Consider the following 25,883-nt stretch of genomic DNA (forward strand, 5'->3'; position numbering starts at 1 on the left):
GCCTCCAGGGCTGTGAACTCCTCGGTGGGCGGAGCCAACCGCCTGGCCCACCCCCTGGTGTGGACATCAGCCCCTGGAGGAAGGCAACAAGGATTTTAGGTTAGCCTTGGTGTTCCTAACTGGGGTGTAGGGTGTGGTGGTGTTATGACCTGTGACCCCTGGCTTGCCCAGGGCGTCACATTCCCCCTTAGCAAAATGCAGACAGTCCACGGGCTGCCCGTCCAACACCAGTTTTATTTTCTGAAAATATATAAAAAAGGTAAACATAATACAACTTATGACATCATCCCACATCGGGAGGTTCGGTACTTAAACGTTGCAAACATTTTAAACGGTTGCGGCTGCCGCTCTCTCCCACCCAAGTAACCTGGCCCTGATGCTGCCCCTAAAACCCAGGCAGCACCCCTTGATCCTGCACCAAGTTACCCGAGCGGGATCTGTCCTTCCCACCTGCCTCTCCGGAGGCGGTTACGGTAGCTGCACAACAGATTTTATTTACAAGCCACTTAACGTTTGTGGTTGCCCTGCAAGTTCACGGGCTTGTCCATAGGAGTTCCTATGCAAACAACTTTTTAAGCGGTCCCCACGGGGACAACGGTGCCGGCAACGGCCGGTTTCCAATCACAGTTAATCAGGTGAAGCTTCGGTTCCATTTACTTATCATCTTTTCATCTTTTTCAAACTTTTTCAAACTGTAAACATACTCAGACTGGTGGTCCCAACGGGGACGGTGCAACGGTGCTCCGCTGCCATTATTCCAAGTCCTCCACATCACCTGAGGGAGGGGGCGCGGCGCTCACACGGGACTCCTGGCTGCCCCTTAACTTAGCGTCCAGCGCGAACCACCCCCTCTCCCCACAGTGCCGGGTGTACTGCACGATGTCGCCCGGCATCAGGTTACGACCGGGATGCTCCTCAGGCAGGTGGGCATTCACATCCCGCCGGGCTATAAACACTTCGGCCTCCAGGCCCGGTTCATATATAAACCCATAGCCCCGGCGGACATCAAACCGCCTCACCTGCCCTTCGTACAGTGGGCCCCGGACACGGAAAGTCGCCTGACGGAGGCTCTCTTTTTCCCGGATTGCACGGGCCACCAACTCCGCCTTCTTTCTTTCCCGTTCACCGATTTCCAGGCCCAACGGTACCGGCTCCCTGTCCCAGTACGGCGCTGCTGCGAGCTCCGGCGCACGGGTCGGGCCCCGCGAGACCTGTTGGACATTGCCCACTGCTGGTACTCTGGGCGTCAGATCCCGCGGTGACTTGGCCTTAGACGCTGCCTTGCATCGGCAACCCGGCGCAACCTCAGCCGAGGTGTGGGGGATGGGCACAGGGGCTTTCCGCGGTTGGGCCTTCGGCAAGGAGCGGATCAGCGGCTCCGGCTCGGAGACTTTCTCGGGGGATGCCTCCGGTTCGGTTTTCGGGGCTTTCCAGGGCGTCCGGTCGACTATGGGCTCCGGCTGCAGGTCGGTCCGCCTGGGCGGACATGCTGGGTATCGCTACCGGTTGCGGTGGTAGCGGGCCTAGTGGCGGGGTCACGGCTTCCGGGACGGGTGGCGAAGGAGGCAGCAAGGGGAGAGGGTTTGGACCGGGTCCCGCAGCCGCAATGACCGGCCCTTCGAGGGCATCGGGGCGTGGGTCACTCACCCTCCCTTTCTCCGCTTCCTCCTCGCGTCTCCGCACGGTCGCTATGACGTCCGCCATGTCGGTCTCCCACTCCTCCATGAGGAGCTGCATCTTGACCTGCAGCCTTTGGTAGAGCTGCGCGGTCCGGATCTCCACCCACGCCGCGGTTCCAGGCGCGGGGGCTACGGTGCTGCGGGACGGCATGAACATGTTGCTGGCGGCCTCTCCCAGGAACAAGATGGCTGCAGGGTCCTGGCGTCCCTGCTTTTATAGCCGCGCTCACATGCAGCTAGCCGCCATTCCGTCTCCCTTAGCCTCTTTTCGGCCCCTCCTCTATCGGGGCGGGGTTTTGGCCTTCGCGCCTCTACTACTCGAGAAGACGCTCGAGCGGGAACTTTTCGCGCCAAAGATGGCGACTTCTGAAATTTTCCGGCCGGATACCTCCGGCGGTCACAAGGCGCACCTCTACCCAACGGCAGAGCGGTAAGATCCTGTTCGTGACGCCAAGTTGTCGCGGGCGGAGGAGGGGACGCCGCACTCTCCCACTGCTCGGGTCCGGCTGCCGCGGCTGCTGCGGCCTGCTGCTGCTCGGTGGCTCGAGCGATGGGCCGGATCCCGGGGACTCGAGCGGCGCTCCTCACCCGTGAGTGAAAGGGGATTGGTTTTTGGGATAGTTTATTGTCCGTGACGCCACCCACGGTTGTGGTGATTTGTTGACACCACCGCTGCTCTGAATGGGGATCCCGGGGACTGATGACAGGGAGCAGCAAAGTTGTTGGTTCTCCCCTCTGTGGGTAGGGGGTTGTTGTCCCGGGGCCCAGTGATGAGGTGGGTGATGCAGGGCTTGGCGGGGTGCAGGGACGCAGGGGCAGCACTGTGCCTTGCGGCACTGTGGTACTAACTCAGCCTGAGACGATGACACAGTTCTCAGTAAAACACACGGCTGGAAAGACGGTTCCCACGGACGGCTGCACTTGCTTTCCCCAGTAGTTGACGGTGACGGTCCCTTTTCCTGCACCTAAGATGATGATGGTTGCGATGGGTTCCCACCGGTAACTCGCTCCCCGGCTTGGATATGGGCCGGAGGAGCCCTACTTTGCCCGCAGGCGCTGGCCCTGAGAAACTGGTGCCCTCGCGGTGGCGGTGTTTCTCTGTAACGGTTGGACTGTTGCCTTCAATCGGGACTTGCTTGTTGGGAGACCCAGAGGTCCCCTTCACTAACGGATTTGGCAAATTCACGGCGACTCCTAGCCTTGCCGGGATCCGAAAGGCCCCTGCCACTGGTGCTGACTGTTCTTCGTATACCGCTCCGGTACCGCCGGGCCACCACCCGTCCGCGGTCCTTCCAGCAACCTCCAAACAGTCACCCCTGCAGACAGTCACCGCCGTCTGCTGACCTTGCTGTCTCTCAGTCCGGGGCACACACCCGGACCAGCTTCAGGCTTTCTTAACTGTCACTTTTTAGTCCTTCACTCGAGCTCCTCTACCACTTCCTTCTCCTTCCTCCTCCCTAGCTTGACTGCCTGGCCTCCCCGCCTCCAGGGCTGTGAACTCCTCGGTGGGCGGAGCCAACCGCCTGGCCCACCCCTGGTGTGGACACCAGCCCCTGGAGGAAGGCAACATGGATTTTAGGTTAGCCTTGGTGTTCCTAACTGGGGTGTAGAATGTGGTGGTGTTATGACCTGTGACCCCTGGCTTGCCCAGGGCGTCACATATGCCTATAACTGCCGCCGTTCTCAAGTTAATGGAGGAGGACAGGATATGGGTGGACACTGTATAGGTGAACGCAGATAAAGGGGTCCCGCGTTGTTATTGTGCAAAAATGTGCATTTTTTTGCTATTTTACGCCTGTCTCGAAAATGAGTAGAATAACAGATTTCCTTATTGTGATTTTTTTTTTTAAAAAGTTGCAATCTCAAGCAAAAGTCTTGTGTCTATGATGCTCCAATGTATCAAATATTATGCAATTTGGAGCAACTAACAGGAAGACTGACTTTTTATGGAACCTGTCACAATGAAAAAGCAGTGGAGAGTAAACTGTCAATCAAAGTGCCGGGGTGGGCTTACAGCCGCCGCTCGGTGTACTGTTCTCCCAATAGCCACACTTAGTAAGGTGGCAGGGCAGCATTGTAATGGTAGTTACCTGTGGATTAAAGGGGTTGACCCCTACATTGATGGTCTATCCTTAGGGGTACTTTACACGCTGCAACATCGCTGCCGATATATTGTCGGGGTCACGTCGTTAGTGACGCACATCCGGCGCTGGTAGCGACATTGCAGCGTGTGACACCAATGAGCGACGATCAACGAGCGCAAAAACGTGCAAAATCGTTGCTCGTTGACACGTCGTTCATTTCCATAATATCGGTGCTGCTGCAGGTACGATGTTGTTTGTCGTTCCTGCGGCACCACATATCGCTATGTGTGACGCCGATGGAACGACAAACATCTCCTTACCTCCATCCACCGGAAAAGGAGGAAGGAAGGAGGTGGGCGGCATGTTCCGGCCACTCATCTCCTCATCTCCTTTTCCATCGGCGGTTCAGTGACGCTGCTGTGACGTCGCTGTGACGCTGAACGAACCGCCCCCTTAGAAAGGAGGCGGTTCGCCGGTCACAGCGACGTTGTAGAGCAGGTAAGTCCGTGTGACGCTGCCATAACGATAATGTTTGCTATGTCAGCGATCACCACATATCGGCTGTGCGACGGGGGCGGGTGCTATCACGCTCGATATCGCTAGCAATTGCTAGCGATGTTGCAGCGTTTAAAGCCCGCCTTAGTATAGGTGATCAATGTCAGATCGGCCCGGTTCCGACACCCAACACTCCGCCGATCAGCTATTCTCAGTCCTTGTTTCGGCAGTCCACTACTTTTACATTGATGGTCTATCCTTAGGGGCACTTTGCACACTACGACATCGCAGCTGCGATGTCGGTGGGGTCAAATTGAAAGTGACGCACATCCGGCGTCGCTCTCGATATCTTAGTGTGTAAAGCCTTTTTGATACGTTTAACGAGCGCAAAATCGTCGTAATTGTATCATCGGTGTAGCGTCGGTCATTTCCATAATTTCGGAAGGCCGATGTTACGATGTTGTTCCTTGTTCTTGCGGCAGCACACATCGCTGTGTATGAAGCCGCAGGAGCGAGGAACATCTCCTACCTGCATCCTGCGGCTCACGCCGGCTATGCGGAAGGAAGGAAGTGGGCGGGATGTTACGTCCCGCTCATCTCCGCCCCTCCACTTCTATTGGCCGCCTGCCGTGTGACGTCGCTGTGACGCCGCACGACCCGCCCCCTTAATAAGGAGGCGGGTCGCCGGCCAGAGCGACGTCGCAGGGCAGGTGAGTGCATGTGAAGCTGCCGTAGCGATAATGTTCGCTATGCCAACTATCACCATGATATCGCAGCTGCCTCGGGGGCGGGGACTATTGCGCTCGGCATCGCAAGCAGACTCCGGCCGATCAGACATTGATGACCTATCCTAAGGGGTACTTTGCACGTTGTGACATCGCTACTGCGATATCGTCGGGGTCAAATCGAAAGTGACGCACATCCGGCGCCGGTAACGACATCACAGCGTGTAAAGCCTAGATGCGCCGATAAATGATCGCAAAAGCGTTGTAAATCGGTGATCTGTGTAGTGTCGGACATTTTCATAATGTCGCACCAATAGGCGATATGATGTTGTTCCTCGTTGCTGCGGCAGCACACATCGCTGTGTGTGAAGCCGCAGGAGCGAGGAACATCTCCTTACCTGCCTCCTGCGGCTCATGCCGGCTATGCGGAAGGACGGAGGTGGGCGGGATGTTTACGTCCCACTCATCTCCGCCCCTCCGCTTCTATTGTCCGCCTGCCATGTGACGTCGCTCTGGCGCCGCACGACCCGCCCCCTTAGGAAGGAGGCGGTTCGCCGGCCAGAGCGACGTCGCAGGGCAGGTGAGTGCGTGTGAAGCTGCCGTAGCGATAATGTTCGCTATGGCAGCTATCACAAGATATCGCATGTGTGACGGGGGCGGGGACTATCGCGCTCGGTATCGCTAGCATCGGCTAGCGATGTCGCAGCATGCAAAGTACCCCATCTAAAAGTAGTGGACAACCCCTTTAACCCTATAGCTGCAAGTAAATAACATTTTCCAAGGTGTCAAGTTCCCTTAAAGGCTATGAGAACACATTGAGCATTTGGTTGCAGAAATTTCTGCATCTCTTGGCAGGAAAAACGCAGCATAAAACGGGCGTTTTGCCAAGTTTTTGCCACATTTTTCAATTGAATTCAATAGATAAAAATCGCAGCCAAAATTGCTGAAAGAATTGACACGCTGCAGATTATTTTCTGCACCAAATCTGCAAGGAGAAAATACTCAACGATGGATGGTAAGGGTTCAACTCCACTCTGCGTTATGTCCTGATGAAGGAGTTTCCACTCCGAAACGCGTTGAATTTGTGACAAATCTGCATTAAAAAATGCATCAAAATACAAGATAAAAATGCACTGTGTGCACACAGCCTAAAAAGTCCCCCCATTATATCTCCCCCCTTTGTGACCCTGTAGTACCAATAAATAGTTTTTACAGCAATTTATCTTAATGACTGATGCATCGTCCTCTACGTAATAATTTTTTATTATAATTTTTGTTTTATTTTTCTAGTGAATATTTTTACACATTATCATAGTCATTTCTCTTATTTCCTAGGTCACTAGAAGTCATTGCCGGATTGGAAAGTAACAGCAGAATATTTACTGTACATGTCCAGGGGTTGCTGCAATTACAGGTAAGAATCTATGTCAGGTGTTCGTCATTACTTTTGCATTATATGGCAATAATTTATATTCCAGTTATTTGTTGCCTTTACAGCTTCATTTTTGCATTGTATCACCCTGTTTGTTGTACCTTGTATGGCGCTATTTGTTCGTTTATGCTTTTATTTCTTCGTTATGGTGTTAAAGGGTATCTGTCACTAGTTTTTTCTACCCCACTGGGGAGCAGAATAACGTAGGGACAGATACACTGATTCCAGCAATGTGTCACTTACTGGGCTGCTTGCTATAGTTTTGATAGAATCACAGTTTTATCTGCTACAGTTCTCTGAATGCTGAGCTCTGCATAACCCCGTCCAGTTTTGATAAAATCACTGTTTTATCTGCTGCAATTCTCTGAATGCTAAGCTCTGCATAACCCCGCCCAGTTTTGATAAAATCACTGTTTTATCTGCTGCAGTTGTCTGAATGCTGAGCTCTGCATAACCCCGCCCAGTTTTGATAAAATCAATGTTGTATCTTCTGCAGTTCTCTGAATGCTGAGCTCTGCATAACCCCACCCAGTTTTGATAAAATCACAGTTTTATCTGCTACAGTTCTCTGAATGCTGAGCTCTGCATAACCCCACCCACTTTTGATAAAATCACTGTTTTACCTGCTGCATTTGTCTGAATGCTGAGCTCTGCATAACCCCGCCCAGTTTTGATAAAATCACTGTTATATCTGCTGCAGTTCTCTGAATGCTGAGCTCTACACAACCCCGCCCAGTTTTGATAAAATCACTGTTTTATTTGCTGCAGTTGTCTGAATTCTGAGCTCTGCATAACCCCGCCCAGTTTTGATAAAATCACTGTTATATCTGCTGCAGTTCTCTGAATGCTGAGCTCTACATAACCCCGCCCAGTTTTGATAAAAACACTGTTTTATGAGCTGCAATTCTCTGAATGCTGAGCTCTGCATAACCCCGCCCACTTTTGATAAAATCACTGTTTTATCTGCTGCAGTTCTCTGAATGCTGAGCTCTACATAACCCCGCCCAGTTTTGATAAAAACAGTTTTATGAGCTGCAATTCTCTGAATGCCGAGCTCTGCATAACCCCGCCCAGTTTTGATAAAATCACTGTCATATCTGCTGCAGTTCTCTGAATGCTGAGCTCTACATAACCCCGCCCAGTTTTGATAAAAACACTGTTTTATGAGCTGCAATTCTCTGAATGCTGAGCTCTGCATAACCCCGCCCACTTTTGATAAAATCACTGTTTTATCTGCTGCAGTTCTCTGAATGCTGAGCTCTGCATAACCCAGCCCACAGCACTAATTGTAAACTGAAAACTGCCAATAAGTGATGGGGGTGTGGTTACCCAGAGATCTATAATATAAAAGAAGCAGGTTTACTAATTATGTAGAGATCATCTACTTCAGATAAAACTGTGATTTTATCAAAACTACAGTAAGCAGATTCCATCGCTGGATTCAGGGTGTCTGTCTCTACATTACACTGCTCTCAAAATAAGTGGCAAAACTGTGGTGATAGATTCCCTTGAAGGGAAAGCTATTTGTAAAGAGTAAAGGGGTGGTCCCAGTCTCCTTCGGAGTTAATCAGTCTTGACTTTATAACAGATCTCCAGTGGCATAAGATACATTCACAGTGAAGAATGAAGTGTACAGACCTCTGCTCGATCTGCGTATTGCACATGGACCTAATGTTGCTGCCTTGTAATGCCAGGATTACATGACTCTAACAAAGACCAGGATCGGCCCCTAATATATACTTTTAGTTAAAAACTGACATAACAAAAAGAAACAAAACAACAATAGATAAAAGCATGTAAAAAATGCACTCAAAATGCAATGAAAAAAATGCTAGTAACCTAATTTAGCTAAACTGTGCAGAAAATCTACATACTCGAATATAAGTTGACCCGACTATAAGATGAGGCACCTAATTTTACACCAAAAAAATGGGGAAACTTATTGACTTGAATATAAGCCTAGGGTGGGAAATGCAGCAGCTAAAGGTAAATTTAAAAAATAAACATAGATACCAATAAAATGTAATGTGACCATCCTTGTCCCCCCTTATAATAATGTGCCCATCCTTGTCTCCTGTAGTAATGTGCCGATTCTTGTCCCCTTGTAGTAACATGCCCATCCTTGTCCCCCTTTGTAGTAATGTGCTCCATCCTTGTCCCCCCCTTGTAGTAATGTGCCCATCCTTGCAGTAATGTTCCCCATCCTTGTCCCCCTTTGTAGTAATGTGCCCCATTCTTGTCCCCCCTTGTAGTAATGTGCCCATCCTTGCAGTAATGTTCCCCATCCTTGTCCCCCTTTGTAGTAATGTGCCCCATTCTTGTCCCCCCTTGTAGTAATGTGCCCCATTCTTGTCCCCCCTTGTAGTAATGTGCCCATCCTTGCAGTAATGTTCCCCATCCTTGTCCCCCTTTGTAGTAATGTGCCCCATTCCTGTCCCCCCTTGTAGTAATGTGCCCATCCTTGTCTCTTGTAGTAATGTGCCCATTCTTGTCCCCTTGTAGCAACATGCCCATCCTTGTCCCCCTTTGTAGTAATGTGCCCCATCCTTGTCCACCCTTGTAGTAATGTGCCTATCCTTGTAGTAATGTTCCCCATCCTTGTCCCCCTTTGTAGTAATGTGCCCATCTTTGTCTCCTGTAGCAATGTGCCCATTCTAGTCCCCTTGTAGTAACATGCCCATCCTTGTCCCCCTTGGTAGTAATGTGCCCCATCCGTGTCCCCCCTTGTAGTAATGTGCCCATCCTTGCAGTAATGTTCCCATCCTTGTCCCCCTTTGTAGTAATGTGCCCCATCTTTGTCTCTTGCAGTAATGTGCTCATTCTTGTCCCCTTGTAGTAACATGCCCATACTTGTCCCCCTTTGTAGTAATGTGCCTCATCCTTGTCCACCCTTGTAGTAATGAGCCTATCCTTGTAGTAATGTTCCCCATCCTTGTCCCCCTTGTAGTAATGTGCCCCATTCATGTCTTCTGTAGTAATGTGCCCATTCTTGTGCCTATCCTTGCGCCCTGTAGTATTGTCCCCTATCCCTGTGCCCCATCCTTCTCTCCTGTAGTAATGTGTCCATCCTTTAGTAATGTCCTCCTACTGTCCCCTTCTTGTCCCCTATTATGCTGTTGTTCACATACACAAAATAAAAATCTCACCTATCCTCTGTTACTGTGGTGTCCTCTTACCTGCTTGTTGCGGACCACAGGCACATAGACCCCTTGATGATCGGGGCCGGTACATGGGGCCGCCGCTGTCAGCGCTTTACTTCAATTGAATGGTATGCGGCGCCGCAAAGTATTCAACTGAAGTAAAGTGCTAACGACATCTGCAGTGGCCGTGTGCACCGGCCGCAATCAACAAGGCGTCTATGTGCCTGTGGTCTGCAAGAAGCAGGTAAGAGGACACCGCAGGAACGGAGCATAGGTGAGAATAATTTTTTATTGGTCCCTCACTTGAGTATTAGCCAAGGGGGTCTTTTTCAGAATAAAAAAAAATGCGCCGAAAAACTCAGCTTATACTCGAGTATATCCAGTAATCAAAAAATGAGTATGATTTGGTTTCTGCGCCTACTTGTTAGGGCTTGTTCATACGTAGCATTTTCGCTGCTTTTTTTCGCCCAGATTATATTGATTCCTTAATGCTTGCATAGCAAGATTTCCATCTAATTTTAAGATACTATACTCTCTTATACCAAGGGGTCAGACCCCTGTACATTAAAATGAATTATAACTTAATCAGCCGTAGCTCCCGTTGACTTTAGGAGCGGAGCCTAGCCATAACAGACAGTAAAATCGGCAATAAAAGTTGATGAATGACCCCTTTATTATCGGATTCGTTAACTGTCCGCTCAATTACGACGGCTCGGGGGCAGCGGTATATGGCGGTCTCAATTTTCATTTTAAAGTCTCGGGCGCTTTGTTGAGTTACTCTACGTCTCCCAAGATGCCGTTGACTTTGGTATTTTGTTTTTTCAAGTGCCCCTCACGGCCGATCTATAAAGAGGATTCCTTCACTTCGTGTTTATTTGAATCTTCTCGTTTCATTGAAAACCTTGGAATCATAAAATTGTGCCGATCCATCCTTTCTTCGGTTACTTTTCTGGAACATTAGCGGTTGTCTCCATGAGACAGCTACAACTTACAGTTATTGTTTTTGGACGGGGCAGACGCTATCCGGCGCGGCCATTAGATACTCATCGCGGCATTTGTTATTCTTACGGTTGAGCATCTTTAAAAATTTTGATTTGCTTCTTCGCGTTCGGTTCCAAGAAATCGGACTGGAAACTGTTTTCTTAACGACCGTTTATAAAAGCAATGAACCGCGTCCATGTGCCGTATACGCAAATACCAGTACTAGCGCCTTCATTCAATAGACGGGAGGGGGCTGTGAGGGCAATGAGTGATTTTACCAAACACATTTGGATGTATATATAGAAAAATGCATAAAGTATGAAGTCACAAGGAAAATGTTTATTTCGAGATACGACATCTTGACTCTCAAATAAACTCGCCAGGGAACATTAACCATACACTAAAAGGAAGTGAGCTCTTTATCAGCGGGAGTGTCGCTAATTTTGGCACCTAGGAATATAAGAAAATTATCATATAAATGTGGAATATAAGGACAGAGTGTCACAAAGATCAGGGAGAACAAGGGACGGGGACTTCTAGATCAGCTATCCCTTATCTCAGAGTTACCTCTGAAGGTGAGGATGTCTGAGCCGCCTACCTGACCCTACTCCTGACCAGCTCCGGAGTCTCCGTTTTCCTCCCACACTCCAAAAACATACAGATAGGGAATTTAGATTGTGAGCCCTAATGGGGACAGTGTGTCCAATGTATGTAAAGCACTGTGGAATCAATAGCGCTATATAAATAAATATTATTATTATTATTATTATTATTAATATTATTATTATACAGGAGTGTGATAAAACCAACAAAGATAGACAAACAGGGGAAACTAAAACTCTCCAAATCTCAAAGCACGCTCACACAAAGGTATAAGACAATAAGGAGAAAATGAAGAGCAGGGAAGCAACAAAACAACAACTCCAAACACTATCTACAACATAGCCCAACTGACATTGTTTAGTAATAATGTATCAGGTATGGAAGAAAATAAGAGTAGGGAGGAAACAACAAGATGACGGGCGAATTCCACAACAACTCCAAGCACTATATCCAACATGGCCCATCTGACATTGTTTAGTAATAATATATTAGGTAAGGAGGAAAATAAGAACAGGGAGGGAACAACAACAAGACAACGAGAGAATTCCACAACAACTCCAAGCACTATCTACAACATAGTCCATCTGACATTGTTTAGTAATAATGTATTAGTCAACGAGGAAAATAAGAGCAGGGAGGAAATGACAAGACAACGGGAGAACTCCACAACAACTCCAAGCACTATCTACAACATGGCCCATCCGACATTGTTTAGTAATAATGTATAAGGTAAGGAGGAAAATAAGAGCAGGGAGGAAACAACAACAAAACAATGAGAGAATTCCACAACAACTCCAAGCACTATCTACAACATGGTCCATCTGACATTGTTGAGTAATAATGTATTAGGTAAGGAGGAAAATAAAAGCAGGGAGGAAACAACAAGACGAAGGGAGAACTCCACAACAACGCTAAGTACTATCTACAACATGGCCCATCTGACATTGTTTAGTAATAATGTACTAGGTAAGGAGGAAAATAAGAGCAGGGAGGAAACAACAAGACAACAAGAGAATTCCACAACAACTCCAAACACTATCTACAACATAGCCCAACTGACATTGTTTAGTAATAATGTATCAGGTATGGAAGAAAATAAGAGTAGGGAGGAAACAACAAGATGACGGGCGAATTCCACAACAACTCCAAGCACTATATCCAACATGGCCCATCTGACATTGTTTAGTAATAATATATTAGGTAAGGAGGAAAATAAGAACAGGGAGGGAACAACAACAAGACAACGAGAGAATTCCACAACAACTCCAAGCACTATCTACAACATAGTCCATCTGACATTGTTTAGTAATAATGTATTAGTCAACGAGGAAAATAAGAGCAGGGAGGAAACAACAAGACAACAAGAGAATTCCACAACAACTCCAAACACTATCTACAACATGGCCCAACTGACATTGTTTAGTAATAATGTATCAGGTATGGAAGAAAATAAGAGTAGGGAGGAAACAACAAGATGACGGGCGAATTCCACAACAACTCCAAGCACTATCTACAACATGGCCCATCTGACATTGTTTAGTAATAATGTATTAGGTAAGGAGGAAAATAAGAACAGGGAGGGAACAACAACAAGACAATGAGAGAATTCCACAACAACTCCAAGCACTATCTACAACATAGTCCATCTGACATTGTTTAGTAATAATGTATAAGTCAACGAGGAAAATAAGAGCAGGGAGGAAACGACAAGACAACGGGAGAACTCCACAACAACTCCAAGCACTATCTACAACATGGCCCATCCGACATTGTTTAGTAATAATGTATAAGGTAAGGAGGAAAATAAGAGCAGGGAGGAAATAACAACAAAACAATGAGAGAATTCCACAACAACTCCAAGCACTATCTACAACATGGCCCATCCGACATTGTTTAGTAATAATGTATAAGGTAAGGAGGAAAATAAGAGCAGGGAGGAAACAACAACAAAACAATGAGAGAATTCCACAACAACTCCAAGCACTATCTACAACATGGTCCATCTGACATTGTTGAGTAATAATGTATTAGGTAAGGAGGAAAATAAAAGCAGGGAGGAAACAACAAGACGAAGGGAGAACTCCACAACAACGCTAAGTACTATCTACAACATGGCCCATCTGACATTGTTTAGTAATAATGTATTGTATAAGTAGGAAAATAAGAGCAGGGAGGAACCAACAACAAGATGACCAGAGAACGCCACAACAACCAAGTACCAACTAAAACAGTGTTCCCCAACTCCAGTCCTCAAGAGCCACCAACAGGTCATGTTTTCATGATTTCGTTAGTATTGTACAGGTGCTGGAATCCTCTTCTGTGCAAGTGATTAATTTATCACCTGTGCAATACTGAGGAAATCCTGAAAATAAGCACTGTTGGTGACTTTTGAAGACTGGAGTTTAGGAACACTGATCTACAAAATGACCCATCTGACATTGTTTAGTGATAATGTACTGTATTAGGTAAGGAGGAAAATAAGAGCAGGGAGGAAACAAGACAACGAGAGAATTTCACAACTCCAAGCACTGTCTACAACATGGCCCATCTGACATTGTTTAGTAATAATGCATTAGTCCCTTCTGATATCTGCATTTCTTCTGCTGGGTAGACCTTCAAAATGATTTCCTCTGGTGAGCTCACGAATGTGACATTGCATTGATGGAACATGGATGCAAAAATAAGACCAACCCTGGGAATACACCTTTACGTAACCTAAATATAAGCATAAAGCAGGATTATGATATGGATAAATGTATTTTTTAATACTCTTCTTGTTCTTTTTGTTTTCACAGAGTGGTCAATATACATCTATATTTGTGGACAATGGTGCAGGGGCACCGATAACCGTTCAAAATGGCTCCGATTTTATGGGCATTTTTATGGGACTGTAGATAAAATCCAAGGAGAAATCTGGACTCCAGATTATAATTAACCCTCAGATGTACACATTCACCCACCTGCAATGGAAGACGCTTTCACAATATCCGCTACCTGGGACCATTTTTTGGTGTTACTGCTTGATAACCGCAAAGCAAGGAGGAAACCTATTGACTCCCCCCACTGCTTGTTACATCTTGAGGCCAGCCATTGCTTTAAATAACGCTCTTATGCAACATGTTGTAGGCCCCGCTGTCAGGGGAATGTTGGACTATGTAAAAATTAGCAATATTTCGGAGAACTTGTCCTTTCGTCATTGTTCGTTGTGTATATGATATAAGAAGATGGGGTCGTGAAACAGGAGAAACGCTTGTGATGGACACGGGAAATTCATGGGATAAGCCCAGAACTATGCAAGATATTCAGAACTGATTTAAAAGGGATGTACAGCGGAACGCAATGTTGCGGGACTAATAGCGTTCATTCTTCGCGTTCATTCTTAGCGTCACATGACATAACCGGATAAAGACTTGTCTCCATTTATAAGCAATGACACTTGTATTGATTTCTATATTATAAAGTATTGCTTAAATGTCTGTAATTTAATAAAAAAGTCACGTTATTCTATACCAATCATATACTATTATTTTTGCGTTATTGTTATGTGTTTATTCTGTATAACTGGCAAATATATAGATACTAGCTGTAGTACCCGGGCGTTGCCCGGGATAGTAACTGTCTCTCTGTCTCTCTCCCAGTCTCTGTCTGTGTGTCGCTGTCTGTCTGTCTCTCTGTCTGTCTCTTTCTTTGTCTGTCTGTGTCTATGTCTCTGTCTGACTATTTCTATCTGTGTCTGTATTTGTATCAGTCTGTCTCTTTCCCCATCTGTCTCTTTCCCCATCTGTCCCTTTCCACGTCTGTCTCTTTCCAGGTCTGTCTCTTTCCAGGTCTGTCTCTTTCCAGGTCTGTCTCTTTCCCGGTCTGTCTCTTTGCCTGGCTGACTCTTTCCAGGACTGTCTCTTTCCCCATCTGTCTCTCTTTCCCCGTCTGTCTCTTTCCAGGGCTGTCTCTTTCCCCGTCTGTCTCTTTCCAGGGCTGTCTCTTTCCCCGTCTGTCTCTTTCCAGTGCTGTCTCTTTCCAGGTCTGTCTCTTTGCCCAGCTGACTCTTTCTACGACTGTCTCATTTCAGAGCTGTCTCTTTCCCCGCTGTCTTTTTCCAGGTCTGTCTCATTGACCGTCTGTCTCTTTCCAGGGATCTCTCTTTGCCCGGGCTGTCTCTTTGCCCGGCTGTCTCTTTGCCCGGGCTGTCTCTTTGCCCGGGCTGTCTCTTTGCCCGGCTGTCTCTTTGCCCGGCTGTCTCTTTGCCCGGGCTGTCTCTTTGCCCGGCTGTCTCTTTGCCCGGCTGTCTCTTTGCCCGGCTGTCTCTTTGCCCGGGCTGTCTCTTTGCCCGGCTGTCTTTTTCCCCATCTGTCTCTTTCCTCGTCTGTCTCTGTCTGTCTGTCTTTTTCTGTCTCTTTATCCGTCTCTCTACTGACATCATATAACATCACGTATAAGCTTCAACTAACAGTTTATTTTGTTCCTATAGCAACCACTGACAGTTGCTATTATTAATAACCTATAGCTCCCACCTCCATTCAGTTTAATGGCGGCAGGATTTTAGAGACTAACTGTAAAGCACGGGGTTAAATGTTTCTGTCAAAACATAGTCTACAACGCTCCCTGGGTCACATGAGGCGTCTGTGCAAAATTTCGTGATTGTAAATGCGACAGTGCGGATTCCTTTAGCAGACATACACACATACACAAACACACATATATACAGTGCCTACAAGTAGTATTCAACCCCCTGCAGATTTAGCAGGTTTACACATTCGGAATTAACTTGGCATTGTGACATTTGGACTGTAGATCAGCCTGGAAGTGTGAAATGCAGCAAAAAAGAATGTTATTTCTTTCTTTTCTTTTTTTTAAATTGTGAAAAGTTTATTCAGAGGGTCATTTATTATTCAACCCCTCAAACCACCAGAATTCTGTTTGGTTCCCCTAAAGTATTAAGAAGTATTTCAGGCATAAAGAACAATGAGCTTCACATGTTTGGATTAATTATCTCTTTTTCCAGCCTTTTCTGACTAATTAAGACCCTCCCCAAACTTGTGAACAGCACTCATACTTGGTCAACATGGGAAAGACAAAGGAGCATTCCAAGGCCATCAGAGACAAGATCGTGGAGGGTCACAAGGCTGGCAAGGGGCACAAAACCCTTTCCAAGGAGTTGGGCCTACCTGTCTCCACTGTTGGGAGCATCATCTGGAAGTGGAGGGCTTATGGAACTACTGTTAGCCTTCCACAGCCTGGACAGCCTTTGAAAGTTTCCACCCGTGCCGAGGCCATGCTTGTCCAAAGAGTCAAGGCTAACCCAAGGACAACAAGGAAGGAGCTCCGGGAAGATCTCATGGCAGTGGGGACATTGGTCTCAGTCAATACCATAAGTAACGTACTCCACCGCAATGGTCTCCGTTCCAGACGAGCCCGTAAGATACCTTTACTTTCAAAGCGTCATGTCAAGTCTCGTCTACAGTTTGCTCATGATCACTTGGAGGACTCTGAGACAGACTGGTTCAAGGTTCTCTGGTCTGATGAGACCAAGATCGAGATCTTTGGTGCCAACCACACACGTGACGTTTGGAGACTGGATGGCACTGCATACGACCCCAAGAATACCATCCCTACAGTCAAGCATGGTGGTGGCAGCATCATGCTGTGGGGCTGTTTCTCAGCCAAGGGGCCTGGCCATCTGGTCCGCATCCATGGGAAGATGGATAGCACGGCCTACCTAGAGATTTTGGCCAAGAACCTCCGCTCCTCCATCAAGGATCTTAAGATGGGTCGTCATTTCATCTTCCAACAAGACAACGACCCAAAGCACACAGCCAAGAAAACCAAGGCCTGGTTCAAGAGGGAAAAAATCAAGGTGTTGCAGTGGCCTAGTCAGTCTCCTGACCTTAACCCAATTGAAAACTTGTGGAAGGAGCTCAAGATTAAAGTCCACATGAGACACCCAAAGAACCTAGATAACTTGGAGAAGATCTGCATGGAGGAGTGGGCCAAGATAACTCCAGAGACCTGTGCCGGCCTGATCAGATCTTATAAAAGACGATTATTAGCTGTAATTGCAAACAAGGGTTATTCCACAAAATATTAAACCTAGGGCTTGAATAATAATTGACCCACGCTTTTATGTTGAAAATGTATTAAAATTTAACTGAGCAACATAACTTGTTGGTTTGTAAGATTTATGCATCTGTTAATAAATCCTGCTCTTGTTTGAAGTTTGCAGGCTCTAACTTATTTGCATCTTATCAAACCTGCTAAATCTGCAGGGGGTTGAAGACTACTTGTAGGCACTGTACATACATACATACACTGAGCTTTATATATTAGATAAAAAAAGAGTTATTCGCGGCTGGAGGTCTGTGCACCTTTCCTATCAGTCTGCTGGTGGTCTTGTTATTTCCTGCTTTCCTGGCTTTGGTAGATGTGATACAGCCCTTATGTTTTTTTCAGATACCCACTTGTTGACTTGTCTATAGATATAACAAAATTCTTGACAGAATAGGTATTACATTCCGCAAAGGTAAATCTTCATAAAATATAATATTATAGGAGACTGTTAGATAAATGATGTATCGTGGGGGACATTCGGCAGCCACTGTAACGAAGCCTCAGTGGGTTGGAAACATTGCACATTGCATTTTATCTATTTATTACAATTAGTAATATACCGTATTTTTTGCATTATAAGATGCTTTTTACCCAAAAAATTGGGAGGAAAATGGGGGGGTGCGTGTTAAAATCTGAATGCACATACCAGGAGGTGGTGGAGAGGGGTCGCAGGAGGCAGGCACTGTACTGGGGCCTGTGCAGTAGTGGGCTGTGCTGGGGCTCGTGCGACGGCAGGCTGTTCTGGGACCTGTACGGCAGTGGGCTATGCTGGAGCCCGTACGACGGCGGGCTGTGCTGGGGCCGGTGCGGCAGCGGGCTGTGCTGGAGCCTGTGCGGCGGCGGGCTGTGCTGGGGCTGGTGCGGCAGCGGGCTGTGCTGGAGCCTGTGTGGCGGCAGGCTGTGCTGGGGCCTGTGCGACGGCAGGCTGTGCTGGGGCCAGTGCGGCAGTGGGCTGTGTTGGAGCCTGTGCGGCGGCGGGCTATGCTGGGGCTGGTGTGATGGCGGGCTGTGCTGGGGCCAGTGCGGCAGCGGGCTGTGAGGCAGGGCCATCCTGAAAATGTCGGTGGTATGGGGCTCAAATAATGGCTCCCGGAGGCGGTGCGCTCCCAGATGGATCTCATCTGTGCACGTACCGCCTCCTGCCCATGCACAAATGAGATCTCGGCTTGTCATTGAGTCAATAGCTCAATCTGTGCACGTGCCGACTCAGTGCGCCATTTCCTTGAAGCCCGCACTGCCGAAAGTTTCTGGAAGTTGTCTACTTCACAGCATCTAGGACACCCATCGCCTGCAGCGCCCGCAGTATTGCCCTGCTCAGCCACCGCTCTTGTGACCCCACTCCACCACCACTGCCGTCTCCCCCCCAGTAAGAGACCACCAGATTTGTAAGACAGACCCGATTTTTTTTACCATTTTCTTTCTCTAAATTTGGGGTGCGTCTTATAATCCAGTGCGTCTTATAAACCGAAAAATATGGTGCTCCTCAACACTGAAATTGCAACACTGAGCATTAAAAGTCATGGAGTTATGGAAATCACAGGATGGATGATATGCAAATGATGAAAAATTGGAAAGAAAATTTTCAAGACCTCTCTATTTATTCAATATGGAGTATGAGGGCCACTTATACGACATGACTGCTATCAATGAGGTTATTAATTGTTCTCTGAGGAATGATCTGCCGCGCTGAATGCACTTGGACAGAAATTCATCAAGATCCGCTGCTGGCAGCTCCCTTTGTAATTGACGACGAATGATGTCTTTGATGCGCTCTCTGGGGGCGACAAGTCCTGAATTGCTACAGGGTATGGTAGCACAGTTAGGCTACGCAGGCTGTTCACAGTAGTACGAGCAACATGTGGCTTGGCGTTGTTGTGTTGAAAACGATTCCTGGGACATTTTGGACCCAATCTATGTAACGAAAACTGTTAGGGGTACTTTGCACGCTGCAACATCGCTAGCCGATTGTAGCGATGCCGAGTGCGATAGTCCCCGCCCCCGTCGCAGATGCGATCTCTTGTGATAGCTGCCGTAGTGAACATTATCGCTACGGCAGCTTCACACACACTTACCTGCCCTGTGACGTCGCTCTGGCCGGCGACCCGCCTCCTTCCTTAGGGGGCGGGTCGTGTGGCGTCACACGGCAGGCGGCCAATAGAAGCGGAGGGGCGGAGATGAGCGGGACGTAAACATCCCGCCCACCTCCTTCCTTCCTCATTGCAGCCGGGACGCAGGTAGGAGATGTTCCTCGCTCCTCCGGCTTCACAGACAGCGATGTGTGCTGCCGCAGGAACGAGGAACAACATCGTACCTGTCGCTGCAGCGAAATTATGGAAATGACCGACACTACACAGATCACCGACTTACGACGCTTTTCCGATCGTTTATTGGTGCTTCTAGGCTTTACACGTTGCAACGTCGTTACCGGCGCCGGATGTGCGTCACTTTCGATTTGACCCCGACGATATCGCAGTAGCGATGTCGCAACGTGCAAAGTACCCCTTAGTGCCTTGGTGGACATAGACAAGAAAAGGCCCCTGTGCAAGAGCAATATATTGACCTTATGCAGTCTAAAAGCCGCTTTACACGTAGCGATATTGCTAGCAATGTCACTAGTGAAAGCACCCGCCCCCGTCTTTTGTGCGTCACGGGCAAATTGCTGCCTGTGGCGAACAATATCGCTGGTATGTGTCAGACGAACATACCTTTGTAACGACATCGCTGTGGTCGCCGAACAACCTCTTTTTTTAGGGAGCGGTTCGTGCGGCGTCACAGCGACGTCATCCAGTCGAAAACCAATTGAAGCGGAGGGGCGGAGAGGAGCTGCAGGATAGTCACTCCCACCTTGTTGCCGGAGGACGCAGGTACGCTGTTGTTCGTCGTTCCTGGGGTGTCACACGTAGCGATGTGTGCTGCCTCAGGAACGACGAACAACCTGCGTCCAGAGCGAGCAATGATATTATGGAAATGAACGACGTGTCAACAATCAACGATTAGGTAAGTATTTTTGATCGTTAGCGGTCGCTCGTAAGTGTTACACGCAACGATGTCGCTAACGAGAACGGATGTGCGTCACGAATTCCGTGACCCCAGCGATATCTCGTTAGATATGTTGTCGCGTGTAACAGGGCCTGAAGAATACACAATTCCACCTTCTTTGGAGGTAGCAATGGGCCCCTCCACTCTTGGGCCCCTGAGCGGCCGCATCAATCATATGTCCACCCCTATGTTTGTGATATCTGAGTACCATAATCCCTTCAGTAGGACCGGCGTCAGGTTCCCTTGTGAAGGCCTCTTCTTGGTTTTGCACATGTTGTCCCATCAGATTTGAAGATTGTTGCATAGTGATCTATTCTGTTCTGCAAGTGAAATTTGACATCACATATAAACCTAAGGGGTCAAACAATGTCTACTCAAACCATCAGCACAAAATTGGATGGAATAGATAGCGAACACCATGTCACGTTTGCAGAGGCCATGATGTGTGAAACAGTGGAACCCCCACAAGTGAACCCATTTTGATAACAACACCCCTCAAAGAATTTATCTAGCTATGTGGTGGGCTCCTTGAACCTGCAGGTGCGTCACAAAATTTTATAAAGTTGAGCAGTGAACTTCAAAAATGTAATTTTTCCCACAAAAATGTTGCTTTGGATCCAATATTTTAATTTTTACAAGGGTAACAGGAGAACATTGACCATATAATTTGTTGTGTCCTTTTTCGCGAGTACAAAAATACCCCATATGTGGTCAAAAATTACTTTTCAGGCTCAGTACAACGCTGAGAAGGAAAGGAGCTTCGTATTATGGTGCACATTTTGCTATTCTGGTTTGAGGGTGCTGTGTCACATTGGCCGAATCCCTGAGGTGCCAGAACAGCAGACTCCCCCATAAGTGACCCCATTTTACAAACTACAACCCTCAATGAATTATGTAGGGGTGCAGTGAGCATGTTGACACCACAGGGGGTGTCCCAGAACTTTATACTATTGGGTGGTGGCAAAAAAATATTTACATTTTTACCACAAAAATTTTGCTTTAGCCCAAGATTTTACATTTTCCCACGAGAAAATAAGCAAAAATAGAACTATTATTTGTCAATACCCCATATGTGACTGTACAGTACTGCTTATCCACATGGCAGGGATTGGGAGGGAAGGAGAGCTATTTGATTAGTCGAGCACAGATTTTCTTAGAATAGTTTGCGGACTCCATACACAGAGACCCTAAGTGCCAGAACAGCAGAATCCCCCGGCAAGTAACCCCATTTAGGAAACTATACCCCTCCGGGAATTTATCTCAGGGTGTAGTGATGATTTTGACTCTATGGGTGTTTTCCATAAACAAACCACAATGGATGTTGCTGAATAAAAATTGCAAATCTGTCATTGTAATGCCAGTACATTGTAGTGCCCAGTACATTGTAGTGCCCATAAACACACCCCGTAAATTAAGCTAGCTCTCCTCACTACAGAAATGCCGAACATGTGGACATTAAATGTGGTTTAGGCACACTGTGGGGCTCAGAAGGAGGGGGGCATATAGATTTGAGAGCGCAAAATTCGCTGAATATCTTTTGGAGAGAGCTATTTTGCTTTTCCAAAGCCTTTGTATTACTAGTAATGTGGAAACCCTCTATAATTACGTTAAAAGATGACAGACCTGAGTGGAGTCTTGTTTTTTTTTTATTTGTGGATTGAGTTGAAGCTTTTAGGAATATTTTGGACCGCATTTATCTTGTGCTCTACACTGATCACTTACATCGGGGTTTCCATCTAAATCTCCCAATAACCTGATTCAGATGAAAGCCCCAACAAATCCATTCACGATAATAAGGAAACAGAGTTACTCTGGACTGCATTTGGCCTCTGTTCAGTGTTGTCCTTTTCAGAAGTGCACAAAATGGTGGCCGACAGCACGTTTATGCACGCTTAAAAATACAGACACCATCAGAACATAGCCCAGAGAGAGTCCAGAGTGTCTCCATGTGCCTCATAATAGGCAATTTACTGCTGGGCTTTGGCCAAGTCACATTTTCCAGAGATTTACACGTAAACCATGGTGTAAGTGCTCAGCGCAGAGCGCAGGATAAATGTGAGCCAAGCCTTACTGCGATCTTTGGGAAGAAGAATGGACAAATCAACAGCATGTCAAGAATTGGTTTTATTTTTTTTTTATTTTGTCCACCGTGTGGTATAAATGATTAGGCTTTTTTATTCTTGTGGTCGGTGCGATTACAGTGATGGCAGATTTATATAGTTTTTAGGTTTTGTTACTATCACACTAAAAAATCATTTTTTTCCCCCAAAAAAGTCATTGCATCGCCATATGTTAAGAGCTATAATTTGTCTACTTTGCTGCTGTTAGACCCATGTGAGGGCTTGTTTTTTGCATGACGTGTTGAAGATTTTTCGGTCCCATTTTTGAACACATAGCATTTTTTGATCAATTTTTTGGAGGCAGAATGTACAAAAACAAGCAATTCAGGATTTTTTTTTATGCCGATCATCGTGTAGTAAAATTGATGAGACAGCTTTATTCTTCGGGTCAGCACAGTTACAGCAATACCACATTTATGTGTTTTTTGTATGTTTTGCTGCTTTTACTCAATAAATACAATTTTATATATATATATATATATATATATATATATATATATACTAGAAGGTGGCCCGATTCTACACATCGGGTATTCTAGAATTTACGTATTGTGTAGTTAATGTATGATATTATTATTATATATATAGATGTTGTGTGTAGTTGCCAAGTGTTTGTGTAGGGCGCTGTACATGTTCTGGGTGTTGTCTGGGTGTGGCAGGGGGTGTGAGCGGTGTTGTATGTGTGTTGCGTTGTGTGTGTTGCGTTGTTTGTGGAGCGCTGTGTGTCTGCAGTGTTGTCGGTGTGGGGTGCGTGTGTGTGTTTTGGGGGGAGGTATGTTTTGTGCAATGTGTGTGTTGTGCGGTATGTGCGTATATTTGTGTGTGCCACGGTGTTTGTGTGTTGGGTGTTGTGTGTGTGCGGCGTTATCTGTGTGTGTGGGTGTCTGTGTAGGGCGGTGTTTGTGGTTCCCAGTGTGTGTGTGTGTGTGTGGTGTGTTGAGCGGTGCGTGTGTGGCGGTGTGTGTGTGTTTTGGGGGAGGTGTGCACCCCCCATCGTGCTGCATCCCCCATGCTGCGCACTCCCCATCATGCTCCATCCCCCATGCTGCGCACTCCCCATCGTGCTCCATGCCCCATGCTGCGCACTCCCCATCGTGCTCCATCCCCCATGCTGCGCACCGCCATCGTGCTCCATCCCCCATTCTGCGCACCCCCCATCGTGCTCCATCCCCATGCTGCGCACTCCCCATCGTGCTCCATCCCCCATGCTGCGCACTCCCCATCATGCTCCATCCCCCATGCTGCGCACCCCCCATCGTGCTCCATCCCCCATTCTGCGCACCCCCATCGTGCTCCATCCCCCATGCTGCGCACCCCCCATCGTGCTCCATCCCCCATGCTGCGCAACCCCCATCGTACTCCATCCCCCATGCTGCGCACTCCCCATCGTGCACCATCCCCCATGCTGCACACTCCCCATCGTGCTCCATCCCCCATGCTGCGCACCCCCCATCGTGCTCCATCCCCAATGCTGCGCACTCCCCATCGTGCTCCATTACCCATGCTGCGCACTCCCCATCGTGCTCCACCCCCCATGCTGCGCACCCCCCATCGTGCTCCATCCGCCATGCTGCGCACTCCCCATCGTGCTCCACAGTCACACACCCGATCGCATACACGCACACATCCGATCGCATACACGCACACATCCGATCGCATACACGCACACATCCGATCGCATACACGCACACATCCGATCGCATACACGCACACATCCGATCGCATACACGCACAGATCCGATCGCATACATGCACACATCCGATCGCATACACGCACACACCCGATCGCATACACGCACACACGCACTCACACACTCCCAACATCCAGAGATACCACATGCTTCCGGCCATGTGATCCTCCGGCAGGTCCTGGAAGGTCACTGCACAGGGCACAGTATCGCCGCCGAGAAGTAAGCGATATCGCCGGATGTTGTGAGTGTGTGGATGCGATCTGATGTGTGTGTGAGGTGTGTGTGAGAGTGAGTGAGTGTGATCTGATGTGTGTGTGTCTGTTCTTATGTGTGTGCGTGTGTGTGTGTTCCGCCGCTGCAGGACCTTGATGCGCTCACCTGCTCCCGGTCGGCGTCTGGTGAGTATGACTGCGGGGTCTTCTTTCTTCTGTTTTCTCTCTTCTGGGGGTGCCCGCTGCCTATAATGAAGTTTCTTGCAGTGTCTTTAACTCTTTCACCGCTGCATGACACTTCATTATTGACCGCACCGGTGTACGCTGGTAACCATGATATAGTTACCCGATGTTTATCATGGTTACCAGTGTACACCGGCTCCGTCACGTCCCAGCATCGCAAGGTTATGTCTGGGCTGGGGGAGTCGGGGCTTCGTTTGAATTCGGGGGAAGGGGCGTGGCCGAGCGGTCGATGCGTGCGGAGTGTCGGGGTGAGCGGCCAATCCATGCGGGGAGCGGGGCCAGGCCGAGGCGAGCGGCCAATCCGTGGGGGTGGGCGGGGCCAGGCCGAGCCCGGCGGCCAATCCGAAAGTTGTCACTGTAAGGACACAATTTTGGAGCAAGACAGACAGACAGACAGACAGACAGACAGAATAAGGCAATTATATATAGATATATATATAAAAATGTTTTTATATCGCTACATTCTGAAAGCTGTAGTTTTTTTTATTTCTCCCCTGACAGAACTGAGTGGTGGCTTATTTTTTGCTGGACATTTCCAAAGGAAATTACTAAGCTATAACATTTTTATTTACATTTGGCTTTTTGATCGCGTTTTAATCCACTTTTTTGGGGGGGGCAGTATGATGGAAAAACATTTTTATTTTGCAACACTTTTTTTTACGGTTTTCACTGAAGGGGTTAACTAGTGTGACAGTTTTATAAATCGGATTGTTGCAGATGTGGGAATACCAAATATGTGTGCTTTCTTTTTTTTTGTTACATAAATATGTTTTTATTGGTATAATATTTTTTCATTTTTTGTTGTTTATTTTGCGATTTTTTTTTAAAAAAAGTATTTTTAAAACTTAAAAAAATAGTTTTTACTTTTCTTTAACTTTTTTTTTTCTTTTTTACTTAGTCTTAGCATGGGAAATCATCTTTCTCTGGTTGGATGGCTGATCTAATACTCTGCAATGCTTTTACACTGAATCAGACACAGGCAGGAGGCTTGTCAGGTCCTGAACAAGGCAGGACCTCACAGGCCACCGTACCAGGGTGACCCTATGGGCATTATTTGGCTCGGGGTCACCATGGAGAACATCGGCATAAAGTGAGCAATCGCGTTGTGCGAAAGAGCCTCCACCCTCTATGACAGTGTTTCTCAACTCCAGTCCTCAAGACCCACCAACAGATCATGTTTTCAGATTTTCCTCAATCAGATTTTCAGGATTTCCTTAAGGTTGCACAGGTGATGGAATTATCCCCTGTCGAATATTGAGGAAAACCTGAAAACATGATCTGTTGTTGGGTCTTAAGGACTGGAGTTGAGAAACACTGGTCTATGAGTAGATCGT

General features: G+C 47.4%; 1 protein-coding gene across 1 annotated transcript in view; it reads left to right on the top strand.

Annotated features, from left to right (window-relative positions):
* Nucleotides 1-14,652, top strand: part of C1QTNF12 (C1q and TNF related 12) — a 79,783-nt gene extending 65,131 nt beyond the window's left edge. Inside the window, exons 7-8 of the mRNA XM_075329060.1 lie at nt 6,319-6,397; nt 13,935-14,652. Coding sequence (XP_075185175.1) covers nt 6,319-6,397; nt 13,935-14,033 — 178 coding nt within the window. The 3' untranslated portion in view covers nt 14,034-14,652. The remainder of the gene's footprint in view (nt 1-6,318; nt 6,398-13,934) is intronic.
* The last annotated feature ends 11,231 nt before the right edge of the window (nt 14,653-25,883 follow it).

This window comes from Anomaloglossus baeobatrachus, chromosome 11 (assembly GCF_048569485.1).
Source record: "Anomaloglossus baeobatrachus isolate aAnoBae1 chromosome 11, aAnoBae1.hap1, whole genome shotgun sequence".
In the NCBI taxonomy this organism is placed as follows: domain Eukaryota; kingdom Metazoa; phylum Chordata; class Amphibia; order Anura; family Aromobatidae; genus Anomaloglossus; species Anomaloglossus baeobatrachus.